At 56.1% G+C, this 21110-nt stretch overlaps 1 protein-coding gene across 4 annotated transcripts in view; it reads left to right on the top strand.

The window, feature by feature from the left end:
• Positions 1-21110, top strand: part of Atp9a (ATPase phospholipid transporting 9A (putative)) — a 63549-nt gene that overhangs the window by 12394 nt on the left and 30045 nt on the right. For all 4 annotated transcript variants that reach the window (XM_042699270.1, XM_042699269.1, XM_042699268.1 and 1 more), the window contains exons 2-9: positions 3046-3190; positions 4468-4581; positions 5511-5619; positions 10797-10855; positions 12342-12393; positions 13566-13660; positions 15706-15786; positions 17451-17526. In XM_042699270.1, coding sequence (XP_042555204.1) covers positions 3046-3190; positions 4468-4581; positions 5511-5619; positions 10797-10855; positions 12342-12393; positions 13566-13660; positions 15706-15786; positions 17451-17526 — 731 coding nt within the window. The remainder of the gene's footprint in view (positions 1-3045; positions 3191-4467; positions 4582-5510; positions 5620-10796; positions 10856-12341; positions 12394-13565; positions 13661-15705; positions 15787-17450; positions 17527-21110) is intronic.

Genomic DNA, 21110 nt, shown 5'->3' with positions numbered 1-21110 from the left:
GCAGCACTCTGCCCCACTTTGCTCTCAAGGTTGGCGCTCTACCACTTGAGCCACATCTCCACTTGCAGCTTTTTGCTGGTTAATTGAAGATAAGAGTGTCTAGCTGAGAAGGTGGCTCAGTGGTTAAAGCGCTTGCCTTGCATGCCTGAGGCCCTGGGTTCGATTCCTCAGCACCACATAAGCAAAAAGAAAAAAGCCAGAAGTGGCGCTGTGGCTCAAGTGGTAGAGCGCTAGCCTTGAGCTGAAGAGCTGAGGGACAGCGCCCAGGTCCAGAGTTCAGGCCCCACGACCGGACCCAAAAAAAAAAAAAAGAGTGTCTCACATTTTTCCTGCCTGGGCGGGCTTTGCATTGATCCTTGGACCTCAGCTGGGATTATGGTATGAGCACTGGCGCCCTGCCCTTTCATCCATCCTGAAGATGTTGCCATTCTTTGCCATCTGTTTTCTTCTTTCAAGGCTGCTAGTATCCCCGTTTATCAGAGCTGTCTCCCTCCAAGGGGCACCTTTCTGATGCGTTGTTAGTGCAGTGCCTGCTGTAGTGAGCATCTTGGTACTTTGTGTATATGAACATATGCGTAGATTAGTTCAGTGTGAACAGATCTCTTGATAGGGGAAAATTTCTGCCGAAACAAGGAAAAAAACCCACAAAACCCTCAGAATCAATAAATGACAGCACGTGGTACTCCTGCTCCATTCCCCTCATCCATTAGAAACACAACTGGTCTGGTCTGGTAGCTCACCCTTAACTTGCGGCTACTCGGGTGCTGGTGGTAAAGGATGGTGGAGGTTAGGAGGATGGAGGGTTGAGGCCAGACTGGGCAGTTAACAGGAGACTCAACTTGAAAACCACACTCAAGGCAAAAAGGACTGGGGGCGTGGCTCTGGCTGTGGAGTGCTGCTGAGCAACTGTGAGGCTCTGAATTCAGTCCTCAGAAGGGGGTTATTGTAGAGGGAGGGTAGGATTACTAGCTTTCAGAGAAGACCTGGAGTCACCGTGAGTGGACCGTGAGATGAGCCTCCTTCCTTCTCTTCTTCCCTCTCTGCCTCCTCTTTCTCTCTTTCTTTGTCTGGTGATCATGGACTGATGGGCACAGGAGGAGGGGTGGCGAGGGTGGGTTCTGCGTATGTCTGGCCTTTGAGTGACTCGGAGAGGGGCTGGCTAGCAGGAGTGCAGGACCGGCCGAGGCCTGTCTGTATCTGAGCAGGCTCCACCCCAGCCTGGGTTTACTGGAACGGGGATGCTATTTTTAATGAAGAGCATTGTGTTTCATCATGGAAATTTTAGTGTCTCAGCGGGCAGCCTGTGGGCCGGCCTCGCATCAGTCCCGATGGACATAGTCTCCGCTGGGTCTGCCCGGAGCCTGCGTGCATCCCACCACCTGTCAGGAAGGCTGGAAGGAGCGTCCAGCAGGTTGATGAGTCACGATGTGAGTCTGCTGCTGTGTAGGGTGGTTTCACTGGGCAATGAAGTCTCAGTGGGTCCCGGGGCACCCGAGGGCACCTGGGCCCAGCAGTGAGCACTGGGGGTGGAGCACTGTCCCTGCAGGGTGTGTGTGAGCGGCCTGGTGATCCTTGCTGCATCTGCAGGATCGCCTGCTGCCTTTGGGGTTCTAGCGGGGGGAGGGAGGGGAAGAGGGGACTCTAGTTTTACCACATTCCCAGGCGTTCCTCCCGGGAGCCTGGGCAGGAGTCTGAGGATGGAGGGGCTGCTGATGCGCCCGGCTGGAGTTGCGTCTGGGGTCAGTGTGCCCACAGTTGGCACGCTAGCCCATCTCCAGTGTCTTTCTGGCTGGCGTTCTGATGTACGGCTGGGAAGGAGGGCTGGGTGGAGAGGACTGCACCTGCCTTTCATGTGCAGTCTTGGCATAAGCTGCAGCCTGGCTCCGGCAGGGTGGTGGGGAGAAGACTGGAGGGAGACCCAGAGTTCAAGGTCACACGTAGCTGTTTCTCAGAGGTTGGGAACCTCACTCCTTGTCCTGTTTTTCTCATTTGCAAAATGTAAAAAAGGAATTGTGGTGTTTATTGCATATATGCTCTTTTTAGTTGAAATCATTTTAAAGTGAAATTTATTATTATTATTACTATTATTATTATTCTGTGCCAGTAATGGGGTTTGAACTCAGGGCCTGGGCGCTGTCTAGGATAACATGCATGGATCACCGGCACTGGGATGAATTTTTTTTTTTTTTTTTTTTTTTTATTTTTTTGTCGGTTGTGGGGCTTGAACTCTGGGCCTGGGCGCTGTCCCTCAGCTCTTCAGCTCAAGGCGAGCACTCTACTACTTGAGCTACAGCGCCACTTCCGGTTTTCTGGTGGTTTATTGGAGATAGGAGTCTCAAGGTCTCTCCTGCCCAGGCTGGCTTTGAACCGCGATCCTCAGATCTCAGCCTCCTGAGTAGCTAGGATTAACAGGCGTGAGCCACCAGCGCCCAGCGAAATTTATTTTTTGAGATAGTAATTCAGGTTTGTTGGTTTTGTTTTTGATTTGCCAGTTCGGGGGCTTGAACTCAGGGTCTGGGCACTGTCTTTAAGCCTCTTTTGCTCAAGGCTAGTGCTCTACCACTTGAGCCACAGTGCCACTTCCAGCTTTTTCTGAGTATGTGGTACTGAGGAATGAAACCCAGGGCTTCATGCATGCTAGGCAAGCACTCTACCGCTAAGCCACCTTCCCAGACCAGTAATTCAGCTAATTCAGGTTTAAAACACCTTTTAGGTGGACAACTGCTTATGAAGTGCCTCTGGTTTTCCCATCTCCCTGAAGTCTCGAATACAGGTTCTGACCCAGACAGGCTTTTAAAGCGCTCCCAGCAGAGGAGGTGGAGGGTATGGCTTCTAGTGGGCGTGGCCTTACGCTGACCTGTGGAGTGCTAGCCTGGTGTTGGTCTGTGGGCGTGGCCTTTGTGTGGGCGTGATCTATAACGGGTATGGGCTCGGCCAGACACCTTGATTGGTCGGCGGGCGCGGCTGGGTGTGGGTGATGTCACGGTGGGTGTGGCTTGGGCGTGTGGGCGTGGTCTTGAAGCCTGCGTGCTTCTTTCCCCGCAGGTGTTGTGAATGGCTGAGCTGCTGCGGCGGCGGCGAGCCCAGGCCCCGCACCGTCTGGTTGGGACACCCGGAGAAGAGGGACCAGAGGTATCCTCGAAATGTCATCAACAACCAGAAGTACAATTTCTTCACCTTCCTCCCTGGGGTAGGTGCAGCCGGCTCTGGGCTCTTTCCTGTCCCCCCCCCTCCCCCCCCCCTGTGGTGCGGGCGTGGTGGCCGCGGGGCAGGCTCGTGGACCCCCCCCCCCCCCCCCCGTTTTCTTGGGCTTCCGTGGCCTGAGCCTGGGGGCTGCCCTCTGTCCTCGAGGCTGGGCGCTCTCCCGCTCACTTAGCACCGCCGGGGCTTTGCGGGCACTGGGCGCCGGAGTGAAAAAGGTCTTGGGGATCTAGTGTCCTAAACCAGCTGTCAGAAAGAGCAGCGGCAGGGCTTCACTTTTCCCCTTTGCCATGAGATGCACGCTCAGTGTAGGCAAGCAAAAGTGGAGGAAAAACTTTAATTACAGCATCTAGAGAGGGAAGTTCTATTTCATCATTCCTTTATTTTGCCAGTACAGAGGCTTGAACTCAGGGCCTGTGTGCTGTCCCTTTGCTGAAGGCTGGCACTGCTGGCACTGTACCACTTGACCACAGCTTCATTTCTGTCTTTTTGGTGGTTAGTTGGAGAGAAGAATCTCATGGACTTTCCTGTCCTGGTGGCTTTGAACAGTGATCCTCAGATCTGTGTCTCCTGAGTGGCTAAGATGACAGGCGTGAGCCACCGGTGCCCAGCAAGATTTATAGTTTAAGAACAGACATGAGCCGGAAGCTGGTGGCTCACGCCTGTCCTCCTAGCTACTCAGGAGGCTGAGAGCTGAGGATCACGGTTCAAGGCCAGCCCAGGCAGGAAAGTCTGTGAGACTCTTATCTCCAATGAACCACTAGAAAACTGGAAGTGGTGCTGTGGCTCAAGTGGTAGAGCGTTAGCCTTGAGTTGAAGAGCTGAGGGACAGCGCCCAGGTCCAGAGTTCAAGTCCCACGACTGACCAAAAAAAAAGAACAGACATGAAGGGCTGGAGATGTGGTGGAGTGTCTGCCTGGCAATTGCAAATCCCAGCACTGCCAAAAAGAAAAAGGAGGAATGGGGGGGGGGGGGTAGGAAAGGTAGATAAAGGAAAGGAAGAAAGAAAGAAAACATAGTTGACTTCTCCTGTGTGCCTCCCCTCTGGTAGTTACAATCCTGAATTTTCTGTGTAGAGTCACCATGGTTAGCAGGATTTACCTTTGCAAATGGTGTTCTGCCTAAGGAACTTACGGAGCTGTTTAAGCTTTGTGTGGAAAGCGGTATATAAGTGGCATTTGTATGTGCAGGTGTTTTACACCTGGCGAAGCTCACCCATCTAGCAATGTGTGCCGGTGTCCCTCCCTGGCTCTCTCCACCCTCCAGGTGCTGTTCAACCAGTTCAAGTACTTCTTCAACCTCTACTTCTTGCTTCTCGCCTGTTCCCAGTTTGTACCTGAGATGAGACTGGGTGCACTCTATACCTACTGGGTCCCTCTGGTGAGTAGCTGGGCCTGCCTTCTTCCAGCCTCAGGTTTGCACATGGGTGTTGTAGGAGATAGATGGCAACTCCATTCAGTTTGTGAAAAGTGCAATGGAGCTAATAAAATGAGGTTACTGGTGATGAGATGGGGCTATCCCAGGGAGATGGGCTATCCCAGGGAGATGGGCTATCCCTTGAAGACCAGCTGCTTGGAGACAGTAGAAAGAGAGGAAGAGTGTTCCACACAGATGTGGGGTGGGGGATCCTGGGCCCAGAACTTTCAGAGTGAAGTTGTGGGAACTGGTTTGTCCTCAACCAGAAAGGGATGCAAAGGGGCCTCCTGGACAGCAGCCCCCAGGAGAGTGGCAGGGCCAATTCACATGAGCTGTCAACCTTTAGAGACCAGGAGGAGCCAGGCATGGTGGTTCACTCCTGTAATCCCCCCACTGGGAGGTGGAGGCAGGGGGATTCTTGATTTGAGGCTGGCCTGGGCAATATAGCAAACCTGTCTCAAAAAAAATCAAGCTGGGTTCCAGTAGCTCACACTTGTAATCCTAGCTACCCAGGAGGCAGAGATCTGAGAATTTTAGTTCCAAGCCAGCTTGGAACTTTAGTCCAGACTCTTCTCCAATGAATCAGCAAAAAGCTAGAATGGAGCTGTGGCTCAAGTGGTAGAACTCCAGCCTTGAGTGAGAAAGTCAAGTGAGAATGCAAAGCCCTAAGTTCAAGGCTTAGTACTAGAAGCACACGTACACGCACACACGCGCGCACACACACACACACACACACATTACTGAGTGAGAGGGAATTACACGGGATTACAATGGGTCACGGCAGGGCAGGACATGGAGGAGCGTTTCTGGGGGGGACTGTGGGAAGTTCCCACACGCCTGAGCCCTGCAGAACACAGAGCTCTAAGCTCACGGGTTCCACTGGTCCCTTGCAGGGCTTCGTGCTGGCCGTCACCATCATCCGAGAGGCTGTGGAGGAGGTGCGGTGCTGTGTGCGGGACAAGGATGTGAACTCTCAAGTCTACAGCAGGCTCACAGCCAGAGGTTGGTCAGCCTCCGGGCTCCGGGTTCTCAGCTGCTGCCCACTGACTTTCCAGGGAGCAGAGTTCAGGTTGGGGGTGGGTGCAGAAGGGACACCCAGGAGCGGGGTGGGGGGGGGGAAGGAAGGGAGGCTGCCAGACTGCAGACTGGGTGGGACTAACTCTTGAGAGCTAGTCCTGTCCAATCACTTGTGCTGGGCCTGGAATTAAATTCTGTGTGCTTCCCGGAAGGAGGGTAGAGAAGGCCCCTTGCGCACGTGTTGGCCCAAACAGTTTTCAAAGTTCCTTTTCTACCAGGGATTAGGCACACAGTCTTCCTTTTGCCCAAATCTAGCCTCTGTGAAAGGCATCTTATTACATTGTCCAAGCAGAGGAGTTGGGACTTGTCTTCTGACCTGGGACAGGAGTGAGCCGATAATCTTTCCTCAGGACTGTCTGCAGGGTTCAGGTGCAGCACACATTTTCAATAGTAGAACTTAAAAACAAATAACAAACTTGCCAGAATCTAAGCTTGGAGAAACCCACAGCAACCCAGCCAAAGCTGATTTCTGTTTTCAACTACCATAGAGTTTAGTTTGCACTGGGAGTCAAAGGGCATCGTTGACCAGTAACCTGGCTGCAGTAGATAATAATGATTGTCCTTGGGTTGCCAGCGATCCTCAAGTAGGAATACTATTTTGGGAGGGAGAGTCCTGGAGGAATGAAAATGGTGTCTAGCCTTCAGGAAATGGAGGATTCTGGAAGAGATTAGATAGATAGATAGATAGATAGATAGATAGATAGATAGATAGATAGATTGATAGAGATGGAAGCTGAGGTTGCTAGTGGGTGAGCCAGGGCCACAGCTACCTGTCTTGTGGTTACAGGTTTTGCTTCCTAATATGGTTTAAAGCTTTGAGGCCAATTTCCTTCTAGGAAAATGTCTCGACGCTGAGCCAGTAATGAGGGGTGGAGCACCGTGGGCATGGTCGAGATCAGCACTCTTACTTTTTGTATTAATTTTTTTTTCTCAATCAAGAGGCTTGAACTCAGGGCCTAGGTGCTGTCCCTCAGCTCTTTGAGCGCTCCACCACTTGAACCACAGCACCACTTCCAGCCTTTTCTGTTTATGTGGTGCTGAGAAATCAAATGCAGGGCCTCATGCATGCAAGGCAAGCATTCTACCACTGAGCCACCTTCCCAGCCCTTTTGCATTAATTTTTAAAAATTGTTATTATAAGCTGGGCATTGGTAGCTCACGCCTGTCATCCTAACTACTCAGTAGGCTGAGATCTGAGGATCACTGTTCAAAGCCAGCTTGGGCAGAAAAGTCTGTGAGACTCCGATCTCCAATGAACCACCAGAAAGCTGGAAGTGGTGCTGTGGCTCAAGCGGTAGAATGCTCGCCTTGAGCTAAAGAGCTTCCCCCCCCCCCCCCGCCCCCAATTGTAGGGCTTGAACTCAGGGCCTGGGCACTGTCCCTGAGCTCTTTTTGTGCAAGCCTAGTACTCTACCACTTTGAGCCACAGCTTTACTTCTGGGAATTTTCTGCCAGGGCTGGCTTTGAACTGCAATCCTCAGATCTCTCCCTCCAGAGTAGTTAGGGTTACATCCGTGTGCACAGGAACAGAACCTGCGTGGCCTGCCTGTCGCCCACGGAGGATGGGGGGGGGAGGCTGGGGGAGGGGAGGCTGGGGGAATCCGTCTCTGGAGTGGTCACACAGCTGGCCGGCGGCTGTCACCAGCAGTCACGGTGCTCCGTGTCCGGTGCTCCGTGTCCGGTGCTCCGTGTCCGGTGCTCCGTGTCCGGTGCTCCGTGTCCGGTGCTCCGTGTCCGGTGCAAGGCAGAAGCAGAGTTGGAGGTGCTCAGGGCCAAAGACGGACCCCACAGGAGAGCGCCCCCAAATGTGAGCAGCGTTCTTTTTGGGGGTGGACGGGGACAGGCTGGTCCGCCGTGAGAGCGGCCGCTCGCTTGTTTCCAGGCCCGGGCGGCCACATGGCTTCTCCCCGAGGCGGACAAGCTGTTCTTATGCCGGAGCCATCATGCGTGCCGCCGGGCCGGGGAGAGCTGCGCGTGAAGACAGACAGCTCCAGCCCTGGCTCGCTCCCTTGCTCGCGCTCCCCTCCCAGCGCCCTGCACGCGGCAAAGCCCAGAGCCAGGAGCAGAGTATGAGAAGATCTGTCATGATGTGGGCTGTGGTGGTGGGGGGTGTTGTGTTGTTTTCTTCCACTTCATGTACATGAAAATCTCATCTGTGAGTTTGTCACTTGCCATCAAAATTCTCAAAAATCCTTCCACCCTGGGGAGGGGGCGCTTGGGCGTCCAGGGTGCAGAGCTGGGCTCCCCGGGGCCAGGCCGCCTCTTCCTGGGCCTTTGTATTCCCTTCCTGAACAGGTGTGTATGCTGTTAAACTTGGTGTGAGGTAGCGAGCCGAGCAGTGTAGGGCTCGCCCATGATCTGGGGGTCAGCGACGCAGCCATTGGAGACGCAGCTCCCCTGCCTAGCCCAGGGCCCCCCGCAAGCCCCGCGAGGCGCGGAGGGAGGGCACAGCTCCTTCCCAACGCTTGTGAGATCATGGCAACGCGCTGCCCGTGTCTTTCTCTGGTACTTTGTTAGCCCTCCGCAGCTGTGCCTCAGTTTCCCAACTGTTTGTAGAGGGTTTGTCAGTGCTTGATGGCTGCTGACACATTATGTGTCAGCTAGAGCCAGGTGATGGTGGCTCACACCTGTAATGCCAGATCCTCAGGAGGCTGAGATCTGAGGATCACGGTTCGAAGCCATCCCAGACAGGAAAGTCTGTGAGATTCTTATCTCCAGTTATCCAGCCAAAAGTCCCAAGTGGAGATGTGGCTCAGGGACAGCGCCCAGGCCCTGAGTTACTTTAAATCCCAGGATTGGCACATCACACACACACACACACACACACACACACACACACACGGGCACACACACACGGGCACACATACACGGGCACACATACACACGTGCGAGCATACACACACGCATAGCTCTGCCTACTTATTTTTTTTTGTTGGTCGTGGGGCCTGAACTCTGGGCCTGGGCGCTGTCCCTCAGCTCTTCAGCTCAAGGCATCGCTCTACCACTTGAGCCACAGCACCACTTCTGGCTTATGTGATGCTGAGGAATGGAACCCAGGGCCTCAGGCATGCAACGCAAGCGCTCTACCACTGAGCCACCTTCCCAGCCCTGAGCTACATTCTTTTGATGACCAAAAACATAATACACGGGACAGGGTGTCTCGCAGTATGGTCAGCGCCCTTCGCTGGTGTGGTAGTGGGGCCTGGGGTCTCTGTTGAAGCTGTCACTCTGTCCCCTCTCCTCCAAAACGCAGATGGTAAGAGCGCACAGGTGCCCAGCAAGGTGGGCTGGTGCGTGCGTGCGAGGTGGGCAGCCCAGCACCGGCTCTGCCACACACGCACACACACGCGCACACACACACACGCACGGGGGTTTGTGGAGTGGAACAGTACAGTTCCAGTGTTGGCTGTAGAGCAGGGCACAGTTTTAGAAAAGGGGAGGAAATCTGAGCCTTGTTGCTTAGAAAGTAGGAATCCATTCCACTACTTTCATTCTGATTAGAAAGGCAATCTGGTGCTTACTGTAAAAGAGAAAGGGAGGGATCTGAGAGCTAGCAGAGGGCTAGTTAGGGGTCAGCGCGCACTGAGAGCCCCGCCCCCCTACGCCCCCTCCCGGTTTTGTTGTCTGTCTGGCTCCCAGACACACAGACATATCTATTATGCACGGTTGTTATTTAGCGAGAATTTAAACGTAGGCGCTCAGGATGTGTAATCACAGCAGCGGAAGCGGGAATGATAAAAGCAGATGAGGTGTGAATTCATACTGGGAGGGTTGAAGCGCGCTCAGGGGTCATTGGGCCCACGCCATCGTCCTTTCTGGTGCCTGCCCTCCACTGCTGCCCCCTGGTGGAAGAGATGGAGCGGTTCACTCTCCCCATGGGATCTGACCAGCGGAGCCGCCCGGGAACATCGCTGCTGCCGCCGATGTCTCCCTGTGGTTATGTCTAAGCCGCTCCGCCTGGCTCTGTCCTGCCAGGTATTCTAGCAGGGCGGGCTGTGCAGGTTGTTTGCAGAGCTGCTGATTCACAGGAGGAACTTGAGTGGCTGTGACTTTGGTTTCATTGGGGCCCTGGAGGGAGGGCGGGCGGGTGAGGGTCGGTTTCCAACCAGAGAGCCCCAGAGGTAATGAAGCCCGAGGCTCCGCGCCTCCTCAGGGTCAGCATGGCATTTTCTGGAGGTGGGGTGCTTGCTGGGTGTGGAGTTCCCACGGGAGTGGCGTGGGGCGCGGGGAGGGCAGCTCGCGACTATCACCCGTGCTTTCGAGAACTCCATTGTGTCTGAACCCACCTTGGGCGCCAGTTTGCTTGCTGCGATGGCAACTAAGTTTAGGCAAATACAAAACAGGTTAAAGTCAAATCTTGTGGAACCCATAACAGTGAGGTTTTTATTATCTGTGAGTGCATGTGCACACACACATCGTGGAGCTTGAACTCAGGGCCTGAGAGCTGTCCTTCCCTCTTTTACTCAAGGCTGGTGCTCTACCACTTGAGACAGCTTTTTATAAATTTATCGGGGAGGGCTCGCAGGTGGCTCAGTGGTAGCGTGATCGCCTTGCATGCATGAAGCCCTGGGTTCCATTCCTCAGTACACAGGAAGGCTGGTAGTAGCACTGTGGCTCAAGAGCAAAAGAAGCTCAGGGAAAGTGCCCAGGCCCTGAGTTCAAGCCCCAGGACTGGCCAAATAATAATAATAAAAATAACAACAACAATAATAATAATTGGAGATAAGTCTCATGTACTCTCTGGCCGGAACTGGCTTTGAATCTCAGTCCTCAGATCTCAGCCTCTTGAGTAGCTGGGATGACAGTGCCGGGCAGTCTTTCTAGCTCATGTTCATTATCCCCTGCCCTTTGCTGGGGGTGGGGGTGGGGGTGGTGCTGGGGGGGGGGGTGGCAGGTGGGGGCCGTGCTAGGGTGGGGTAGGGGGGTGGGGGTGGTGCTGGGGTGGGGTAGGGGCGGTGCTGTGGTCCTGGGGCAGCTGATGCTGGCGGGCAGAGCGGGTCGCCCGCTCTATGTCCGGCTGCCCAGGTGCGCTCATGGCCACTAGCACGCTGCCTGGACAGGAGCCAGGCTGGTGATGGCTGCTTCGCTCCTGTTGTCTCCAGGGACGGTGAAGGTGAAGAGTTCCAACATCCAGGTGGGGGATCTGATCATCGTTGAGAAGGTGAGCAGGGGGCTCGGCTGGCCGCCACGGCTGTGCGGGAACCTCGTGGGTAGAGCCTGGCTGGGGAGTGGTCTCCAAGATGAATTAGATCGTGCTTTGGGATGAGACAAACATAAACATATTTCCTTTTTTCGTTCTTTGTCCTTTTTTATTTTTTGGTGCTGGTCTTGGGGCTTGAACTCAGAGCCTGGGTGCTGTCCTGAGCGGCTTTGGCTCAAGGCTAGTGCTTTACCACTTGAGCCACAGCGCCACTTCTGGCCTTTTCTGAGTAGTTTATTGGAGATAAGTGTCTCAAGGACTTTCCTGTCTGGGCTGGCTTTGAACCAGGATCCTCAGATCTCAGTCTCCTGAATAGCCTAAGATGACGAGGGAGCCACTGGCGCCTGGCTTCATGAGACTCTTACCTCCAATAAACCACCAGAAAACTGAAATTGGTGTGGTTGGCTCAAGTGGTAGAGTGCTCACCTTCAGCTGAAGAGCTGAGGGACAGCGCCCAGGCCAAGTTCAAGCCCCATGACCGACCCTCCTTCCCCCCAAAAAAAGTGACAGTGTTAATATTTGTTACTTCAGCAAACATTTCCATTGTGTGATACAGTAGCACTGCTTTTTTTTTTTTTTTTTCTGATTAATTGGAGATAAGAGTCTCAGGGACTTTCCTGCTCAGGCTGGCTTTGAACGATGACCCTCAGATCTCAGCCTCCTGAGTAGCTAGGATGACCGGCGGGAGCCACCAGCCCCCCTGGTGGTGAACCATGCTCTTTTAAGAGGATTCAACCCAAGAGCCTAAGATTGGTTAGAGGGAATGTGGACCCTGGAGGCCCAGGCCTGAGTTCCCGTGTGCAATTCTGATTGTGACCACAAGGGGTCTCCTGCGAGCCTTCTCCTTCCCCTAGAGTGGTGGTTGTTGCTTCTTGCTACTGACATCCTTGTTAAATGCCCTCCTCCCCTCCCCCCGCCCCCAGAGCCCAAGAAACACCTGGAAAGTTGTCCAAGGCCGGCTGTGGGAGCGTATGCTCCTCCCTCACACCGCCCTCTGGCTAGACTGAAACGGGAAAGCTTTGGGAGAGATGAGGTGTGTGTGTGGGGGGGGGTGTCATCCAGGCTGGCAGCCTGCATGCTTGTTTAGACTCCAAACAAAACCAGCTGCCACATTTGTCTTTTTTTTTTTTTTTTTTTGTCGGCCGTGGGGCTTGAACTCTGGGCCTGGGTGCTGTCCCTCAGCTCTTCAGCTCAAGGCGAGCGCTCTACCACTTGAGCTACAGCGCCACTTCCGGTTTTCTAGTGGTTTATTGGAGATAGGAGTCTCACAGTCTCTCCTGCCCGGGCTGGCTTTGAACCGTGATCCTCAGATCTCAGCCTCTTGAGTAGCTAGGATTACAGGCGTGAGCCACAAGCACCCGGCTACATTTGTCTTTTTAAGAAAGGCAGAGATCCCACCCCACCCCACCCCCGGGGTGCGCCCAGTGACTTTCTCTCTACTCCACAGAACCAGCGGGTCCCAGCCGACATGGTGTTCCTAAGGACGTCAGAGAAAAATGGTAACTGTCCGAGATCAGATCAAAATAGCCTCTGCCTGCCCGTGGGCGTTGGGCCAGGTCTCCAGTAGAAAAGGTGTGGGCAGTCCGTGTGGGACGTCCTGGAGGGGCGGAGGCGTGGCCCAGATGTCCTCTGGGTCAAGTGGGTTTTTACACTGGACCGTGGTGTTTGTGGGGTTGCGTGCAGGCCGGCAGATGGGGACCTGCGGTTGGAGTTTGGGTTTTGTCTCTGGGCTGCTCTTGGCACCCTGGTGGGAGGTGGCCAGTTGGGGAAAGGCCTCCAAAAGACACAAGGGCCGGGGCATGGTTCAAAGGACAGCGCCCGCCTCACACACTCCGGGGCTCAGAATCACTGCCTCTGGAGGAGACGGGAAGGGGGTGGGAATGAGCGATGGAGCGCTTCCTGACCAGCTTTGCTGGAGAGGCTTTCTCCACCAGACATGGCCCCGTACGCCGTGTCCTCGGCTTTGCTGCCTGCTTTTTTTTTTTTTTGGTTGGTTGTGGGGCTTGAACTCAGGGCCTGGGCGCTGCCCCTCAGCTCTTCAGCTCAAGGCTAGCACTCTACCTCTTGAGCCACAGCACCACTTCCAGTTTTCTGGTGGTTTATTGGAGATAAGAGTCTCAGGGACTTTCCCACCCGGGCTGGCTTTGAACCACCATCCTTAAATCTCAGCCTCCTGAGTAGCTAGGATGACAGGTGTGAGCCCTTGGCACCCAACCTGCCTTACTTTTTTGTGGTGCTGGTCCTGGAGCTTGAATTCAGAGCTAAGATGCTGTCATTGGAGATGAGTCTCATGGACTTTCCTGCCCAGGCTGGCTTTGAACCTACACAGCTCAGACCTCAGCCTCCTGAGTAGTGCAGCACCACTGCCTGGCACTGGATCTAGATTCTCAAAACAATTTTCTTGCGATATTTGCATGTGTATAATGAGATGTCCCATTTACCTTATTCATGGGGCTGAACGAGTCTTGCGCCTTCCACTCAGGACATCAGTCGTGTTGGTGACAAATTGGCTTCATATTTTGGAACATTTTGGGTTATGCTCAGGCTGGGTTTCAAACCGCCATCCTCCGATCTCAGCCTCCCGAGCAGCTGGGATCGCAGGCGTGGGCGCTGGGTGCCGGCTGGTGGGCTGGGCTCTCAGCGGCCGCCTGCGGCCCCGCTTCCCTCCCAGGGTCTTGCTTCTTGCGCACGGACCAGCTGGATGGGGAGACGGACTGGAAACTGCGCCTTCCTGTGGCCTGCACGCAGCGGCTGCCCACAGCTGCCGTGAGTAGTGAGGGACATGCGGCGAGCAGCGGGGCTGGTGCAGAGGTGGGGTTGGAGGCGTGCGAAGGCGCACGTGCGGGTGACGATGCCCGGCAGCTGCAGACACCGCGCCCCGCGCCTGCCTCCAGAGGCTCGGCTTCTCCCAGCAGGCCTGGGGTCCTTGCTTCCGTCCAGGCAAGCTGTCCACACTGCTGAGGCCCTGACCCCCACACCGTCCCCCGCCCCCTCCCCCACGCCATGGGTTCCTCTGCAATTGGGCGCAGCACTGTGTCACCTCACAGAGGAGGCCGCGACCTGCCAGCTGGCGCCACCTGCCAGCCGGCGCTCACCGCCCTGGGGGCTCCCTCCTGAACCCGCCCTGCGGCATCCTTGCAGTTGGCCAAAGGTCCTTTAGATGCAGACCCCCCCCCTTGTCTTCTCCCCTGCCCCTTGTCTCCCCCTCCTTGTCCCCTCCCCTCCCCCCGCGGTCCCCCTCTCCCCCCCCCCCCCCCCGTCCCCGCCAGCGAGGTCTGGAAGAGAGAAGGTCACAGTCGGAGCTGTCCCGAGAGGATTGAGTGCACGGGGTTGGGGCTGCAGCATGGGGCCGGCCTCCCTCTCCCCATTTTTCATGGCGATGACAGGGAGGTTCCCCCCCCCCCCCCCAAAATCAGGACTGACTTTTCTTTGTCAGTCGTGGGGTTTGAACTCTGGGCCTGTGCGCTGTCCCTCAGCTCTTCAGCTCAAGGTGAGCGCTCTACCACTTGAGCCACAGCACCACTTCCAGTTTTCTAGTGGTTTATTGGAGATAAGAGTCTCATGGCCTTTCCTGCCCGGGCTGGCTTTGAACCATGATCCTCAGACTCAGCCTCCTGAGTAGCTAGGATGACAGGCGTGAGCCACCAGCACCTGGCAAGATTGACTTTTAAACCAGGAGTTCCAGAGCTAGGCATTTCTGGTGGTTGTTAGTGGCGGTAGGGTCCCACTGTCCAAGAGCTCAGGCCAACCTCAAACGCACAGTCCTCGGGCCTCAGTCTCTCCAGAGCTGGGAGAGCCTGCCACACCCCACAGGTATCTTGAATAAGATGCATCTAGTGACACCACCCTGGCTTTCCTTTTTCCTCTGAACAAACCCTGCTTTAAGAGAAGAGGCAGAAGGAAGCTTCTACAGGATCAGGGTATCACCCAGTGCGTACCCAGCATGTAGGGGGCCTGGGTTTGATCCCACCGCTACAGTGAATGAATGCATGTGTGAATGAATGAATGACTGCATGTGAGGATGAAAGAGCAAATGAATATGTGTGAATGAGTGAATGGTTGCATGTGTGGATGCGTGAGTGAACAAATGCATGTGTGGGTGCATGAGTGAATGCATGCATGTGTGGATGCATGGGCGCAGCATTGCATGTGAGACTTGTGAATGCTTGTGTGGGTGCGTGAGTGAACAAATGCTTGTGTGGGTGCGTGAGTGAATGCATGCATGTGTGGGTGCATGGGTGCAGCATTGCATGTGAGACTTGTGAATGCTTGTGTGGGTGCGTGAGTGAATGCATGCATGTGTGGGTGCGTGGGTGCAGCATTGCATGTGAGACTTGTGAATGCTTGTGTGGGTGCGTGAGTGAATGGTCGCAGATGTGAATGAACAAATGAGTGGCTGAATGTGTGTACAGATGAGTGGACCTCCTGGTGTGAGGCTGTGACGTGGCCAGGCTGTTCTGTGCAGGCAGGCGTCGGCGTTAGTTCGCCTGGCCCGTGTGTGAGCAGGTGGCCGCCCATGGACACTCAGGGTCCCCGAGCGTCCTGAGCAGCAACTTCCAAGCTGACGGAGGGGGAGGACTTTCTCCTTCCCTCCCATTCTGGAAGCTTGCTTGGGAAACATAGTACTTTGGAAAAGTTACAGCTGTAACGCTGAAACGCTGCCTGGCAGGCGGTGTCCCCCATCTGGTGTTGTCTTCCGGTGTGGACTGTGTGTCACCCTTCCTCTGCGGTCTGACTGTATGTCTCCCGTCTGTGTGGACTGTGTCTCTGTCCTTCGCTCTGACTGTGTCTCGCGCGCGTGTGTGGAACAGGACCTGCTGCAGATCCGGGCGTACGTCTACGCGGAGGAGCCGAACATCGACATTCACAACTTCGTGGGGACTTTTAACAGAGTAAGTTTGCGGAGTGTGGTGAGGTGTGGGCTGTGGGGACGGGGTGCGGGTTCTCCGGTAGAGCGTGGTTTTGGCCACGTGGGGCTGAGTGGCCCCGTGGTTCTCTCGGAGCCGTGGGGAGCCCGGATCCGGAGCGCTCAGCGTGTCGTGGTGGACGCGGACACTGACAGGGACCCCGATGCTCCCTGCTCCCCCCGGTGCTCCCTGCTCCGGGCCTGTCCTCCCTCCTGGCGTCCATACCCTGTCTGCTACTTTGATGATGATGATTACTCTTTGAGCCAGTACTGGGGCTTGAACTCAGGACCTTGTGATCTTGCTTGGCTTTTGCACTCATGGCTGAGCTGAGGCTCTACCCCTTGAGCTTTTTAAAAATTTTTTTTGCCAGTCGGGCTTGAACTCTGGGCCTGGGCGCTGTCCCTGAGCTGCTTTTGTTTGTTGCTTCCAGCTTTTTCTGTGTATGTGGTACTGAGGAATCGAACCCAGGGTTTCATGCGTGTTAGGCAAGCACTGTACCACTGAGCCACCTTCCCAGCCCTGTCTTTCTTTTCCTGAAGCCACAAGGCCAGGCCGCAGCGCCTCGGTGCTGTGCTTCTGGGTTTTATTTTTGTTGTTTGGGTTTTTTTAACTGTATTTTTTTTGTCTTTTTTGGTATTGAGGATCGAACCCAGGACGTTGCACTTGCTAGGCAAGCGCTTTGCCACTGAGCTACATCCCAGCCCTGGGTTTTATTTTGACCTTAAAGAATATTTCCGTGGTGTTAGAAACCCGTGTTTCTCATATTAAAACTGGTGTTCCCAGGGATTTCCATGGAGATGACAGCTCCAAGGTCACTAGTAGACAGGCTTGGTTTGATGCTCATGTCTAGGGGGGGCATCAACTAAACTGGGGGCACCAGTTTTATCAGGCAGAGCCCTTCTTTTTTTTGGGGGGGGCAGAGGTATGACAATTTGAATTTAAGGCCTTGCGCTCTGGTTTCTCCAAGCTGTGTTTGCATCAGCTTGCTTGCTCATAGCTGGTATTCTATCACTTGAGCCACACCTCTAGTCCAGTTTTTTCTTGAAGGGGGGGGGTTGAACTCGGGGCCTGGGCTCTGTCCCTGAGCTCTTTTGCTCAAGAATAGAGCTCTACCGCTTTGAGTCACAGCTCCGTATATCTGGTTTTCTGGTGGTTAGTTGGAGGTAAGAGTCTCCTGGGCTTTCCTGCTCAGACTGGCTTTGAACCATGATCCTCAGATTTCAACCTCCTGAATAGCTAGGATTATAGGTGTGAGCCACCAGTGCCCAGCGCAGCCCACCTTTTTTGGTGGTTATTTTGGATATAGAGTGTCAGTGACTTTTCTGCTTGGGCTGACTTTGAACCGTGATCCTCCACATCTTGGTAGAGTAACTTGCCTGAGTCCTTCTCCTTCCATCCCAAAGAGCAGGCTGGGAGTACCTGTGGATTCTTCCAGAACCTTGGTACAGCCTCCACCCTTAGACAGCAGCCTCCTCATCCTCAATCTCAAACAGTTGTGCATTGAGATCGTTTCAGAAGAAAGCATCTGTGCCAGCATTATGTCCACCTCCCTTTAGTGCTGGGACTCAGCTCGGGGGTGCTGGCACCAGTGCCCTGGGGATACTGAGGGACCGCTGTCGCTGACCCGCGGTGTGTTTGGTCTTGTCTAGGAGGACAGCGACCCCCCCATCAGTGAGAGTCTGGGCATGGAGAATGCCCTGTGGGCTGGCTCGGTTGTGGCATCAGGTGAGTCCTGTGTGTGCGTGTGTGTGCACATGCGTGTGCACAGGGGGGTGTTAACAATTTGTGAAGACTGCCCTTCTGTCCCTTGTGAGTGGCGTGATCGTCCGGGCTTGGCTCAGATGGTGATCCTCCTACTTGCATCTCCCGTGTACCTGGGACGAGAGGCTCGGTGGTTGAGTTGGAGTCTTGCTACGTTGTTGCTCGCACTGGCCTCCCATCAGCTCGATCCTCCCGAGTGTGAGCCACCATGCCTGGAGAGCTTCTAAGATTCAGAAGTTGGCAACTGAGTCAAAACCTTCACACCCGGCTGGTGACGACCGACCCCCCCCTCCCCCCCCCTGCCCCGCTGTGCTTCCTGCTGGGTGAAGCCAGGGTTCCCGTCTGGCGGGGCCTGAACAGCCAGAGGCACTGGGTGTAGCACCTGGCACTCGGGTGTTTGGTGGTGGCCTGGCAGGCATGTGCAGGCAGCCGCTGTTCATGGTGCCCGTCCTTTGCCATAGGACTTGTTCTGACTGGCACCGGGGCCTCTGGGAGGCTGAGCCTCGTCGGCATAGCGGTGAGCGGAGGCCACACGGTAGCCCTGGCTCAGCCCCGCTTCCTCTGTACCCAGCTGCTCTGGCACCTGCTTCAGGGCAGGGCAGTATTCTCTAGAAGCGCAGAGGACGTTCCTGGCCTGGCCCAGCCATTTCCTTTGGCCTCCTGCTCTTTGTCTAAAGACAGGGGTGTGGGAGAAGGGAAGGAGGGTGGCACTGGCTGCCTGCCCTGGGGGGAGAGCTGCCGCACCCGAGGGTTAGCATCTTCCTCCAGCGGTCCTCAGGTGGAGGAAGAGAAGGGCAGGCGGCTGCCTTCCAGCAGACATGGCCAGGGTCTTTCCCGAGCCCCACAGCACGTTTCTCAAGGTCAGGGTCAGGGCGGTCCTCGGCTGGGTTCGATCCTCTGCGTGGCTGGTGTGTGCTGTGCCCGCTCCACGCTGTGCCCGCTCCCCATGCCTCTCGCCCCCCCAAATCGATGGCTCTAGTTCATGTTTCGGCCGCCAGGGGTGCTGGGACTCCCCAGAGCTCTGCCAATCTAAGAGAGGGGAAAAGGGGGTGATTTTATATCGCTTTATTTACCTAATTAAGCGTAGCTGTCTTTCCTTCCTTCCTTCCTTTCTCTTTCTTTCTTTCTTTCCTCTTTCTGTCTGTCTGTCTGTCATTCTTTCTTTCTTTCTTTTTTTTGGATCCGGTTGTGGGGCCTGAACTCGGCCTGGGCGCTGTCCCTCAGCTCTTCAGCTCAAGGCTAGTGCTCTATCACTTGTACCACAGCACCAACTTCCGGTCTTCTGGTGGTTAATTGGAGAAAAGAATCTCTCTGACTTTCTTGCCCTGGCTGGCTTCAAACCACAATCTTCAGATCTTAGCATGCTGAATAGCTAGGATTATGTGTGTGAGCCACTAGGGCCATGCACAGCACATTTTTTTGGTCAGGTCTGGGCCTGAACTCTGGGCTTGAGCGCTGTCCCTCAGCTCTTCAGCTCAAGGCTAGCGCTCTATCACTTGAACCACAGCACCACTTCTAGCTTTTTTCTTTTTGCTTATGTGGTGCTGAGGAATCGAACCCAGGGCCTCATGCATGCAAGGCAAGCGCTCTACCACTGAGCCACCTTCCCAGCCCCTTTTTATTTTTTTGTGCTGCTCCTGGGATTGAATTTAGGGCCTGGAAACTGTCCTTTAGCCTTGATGTTTTATTTTGTTTTTTGGTTAGTCAGGGGTCTTGAACTCAGGGCCTGGGCTCTATCCCTGAGCTTTTGTGCTTAAGGCTAGTACTCTACCACCTTGAGCCACAGCACCCACTTCCAGAGATAAGAGTCTCATGGGCTTTTCTGCCCTGGCTGGCTTCAAACCACTATCCTCAGATCTCAGCCTTCCCAGTAGCTACGATTATAGGTGTGAGCCATCAGGGCCCAGCTCCCTTAGCTTTTTCATTGGAGGCTAGTACTCTACAACTTGAGCCACACCTCCACATCTAGCTTTTTGCTGGTCAATTGGAGATAAGAGCTCGCAGGCTTTCTCCAGGGCGGCTTTGAACGGGGTCCTCAGCTCTTAGCTCCGTGAGTGGCTAGGATGACCGGCAGGAGCCGCTGACCCCAGAGAACTTTGTGCAACGAGAACGTTCTCGGGTGCTGTTCCATGGCCTGCATGTGGCTTTTCAAAGCTTAAGGGGTGATCCGGGGAATGGGGAGCTGGGCCTCTCTGATTTGTATCGGATGGGAACGTCCAGGGCTGCAACGCGTGGCTCTGCGCTGTGGGCGGGGCGTCCCCACGCGGTGTCTGGGCGCGTGGCTCTGAGCCCTGGGCGGGGCGTCCTCGCGGTGTCTGGGCGCGTGGCTCTGAGCCCTGGGCAGGGCGTCCTCCTGGTGTCTGGGCGCGTGGCTCTGAGCCCTGGGCGGGGCGTCCTCACGTGGTGCCTGGCGCATGGCTCCGCCCTGGGCGGGGCGTCCTCGCGCGGTGTCTAGGCGCGTGGCTCTGTGCCCTGGGCAGAACAGGGTGTCCTTGCGTGGTGCCTGGCGCATGGCTCTGCGCCGTGGGCGGGGCGTCCTCAGGTGTATCTGCGCGTGGCCCTGCGCCATGGGCGGGACGTCTTCACGCGGTGGCTGGGCGCGTGGCTCTGCGCCCGTGGGCGGGGCGTCCTCACGTGGTGTCTGGGCGCATGGCTCTGTGCCCTGGTCAGGACAGGGTGTCCTTGAGCCGTGTCTGGGCGCGTGGCCCTGCGCCGTGGACAGGGCGTCCTCACGCGGTGTCTGGGCGCGTGGCTCTGCGCCGTGGGCGGGGCGTCCTCACGCGGTGTCTGGGCGCGTGGCTCTGCGCCGTGGGCGGGACGTTCTCACGCGGTGTCTGGGCGCGTGGCTCTGCGCCGTGGGCGGGGCGTCCTCACGCGGTGTCTGGGCGCGTGGCCCTGCGCCGTGGACAGGGCGTCCTCACGCGGTGTCTTGGCGCGTGGCTCTGCGCCGTGGACAGGGTGTCCTCACGCGGTGTCTGGGCGCGTGGCTCTGCGCCGTGGGCGGGACGTCCTCACGCGGTGTCTGGGCGCGTGGCTCTGCGCCGTGCGCGGGACGTCCTCACGCGGTGTCTGGGCGCGTGGCTCTGCGCCGTGGGCGGGACGTCCTCACGCGGTGTCTGGGCGCGTGGCTCTGCGCCCTAGGCGGGGCGTCCTCGCGCGGTGTCTGGGCGCGTGGCCCTGCGCCGTGGGCGGGGCGTCCTCACGTGGCATCTGCGCGTGGCTCTGCGCTGTGGGCGGGGCGTCCTCACGTGGTATCTGCGCGTGGCTCTGCGCTGTGGGCGGGGCGTCCTCACGTGGTATCTACGCGTGGCTCTGCGCTGTGGGCGGGGCGTCCTCACGTGGTGTCTGCGCCGTGGGCGGGGCGTCCTCACGTGGTATCTGCGCTTGGCCCTGCGCCGTGGGCGGGGCGCCCTCACGTGGTATCTGCGCGTGGTCCTGCTCCGTGGGCGGGGCGTCCTCGCGTGGTGTCTGGGCGTGGTCCTGCGCCGTGGGCGGGGCGTCCTCGCGCGGTGTCTGGGCGTGGTCCTGCGCCGTGGGCGGGGCGTCCT

The sequence above is a fragment of the Dipodomys spectabilis genome, unplaced genomic scaffold (genome assembly GCF_019054845.1).
Source record: "Dipodomys spectabilis isolate Male_0828 unplaced genomic scaffold, ASM1905484v1 ptg000240l, whole genome shotgun sequence".
Classification (NCBI taxonomy): Eukaryota; Metazoa; Chordata; class Mammalia; order Rodentia; family Heteromyidae; genus Dipodomys; species Dipodomys spectabilis.
The sequence above is the reverse complement of the archived record's forward strand: the minus strand, read 5'-3'. Positions and strand labels throughout refer to the sequence as shown.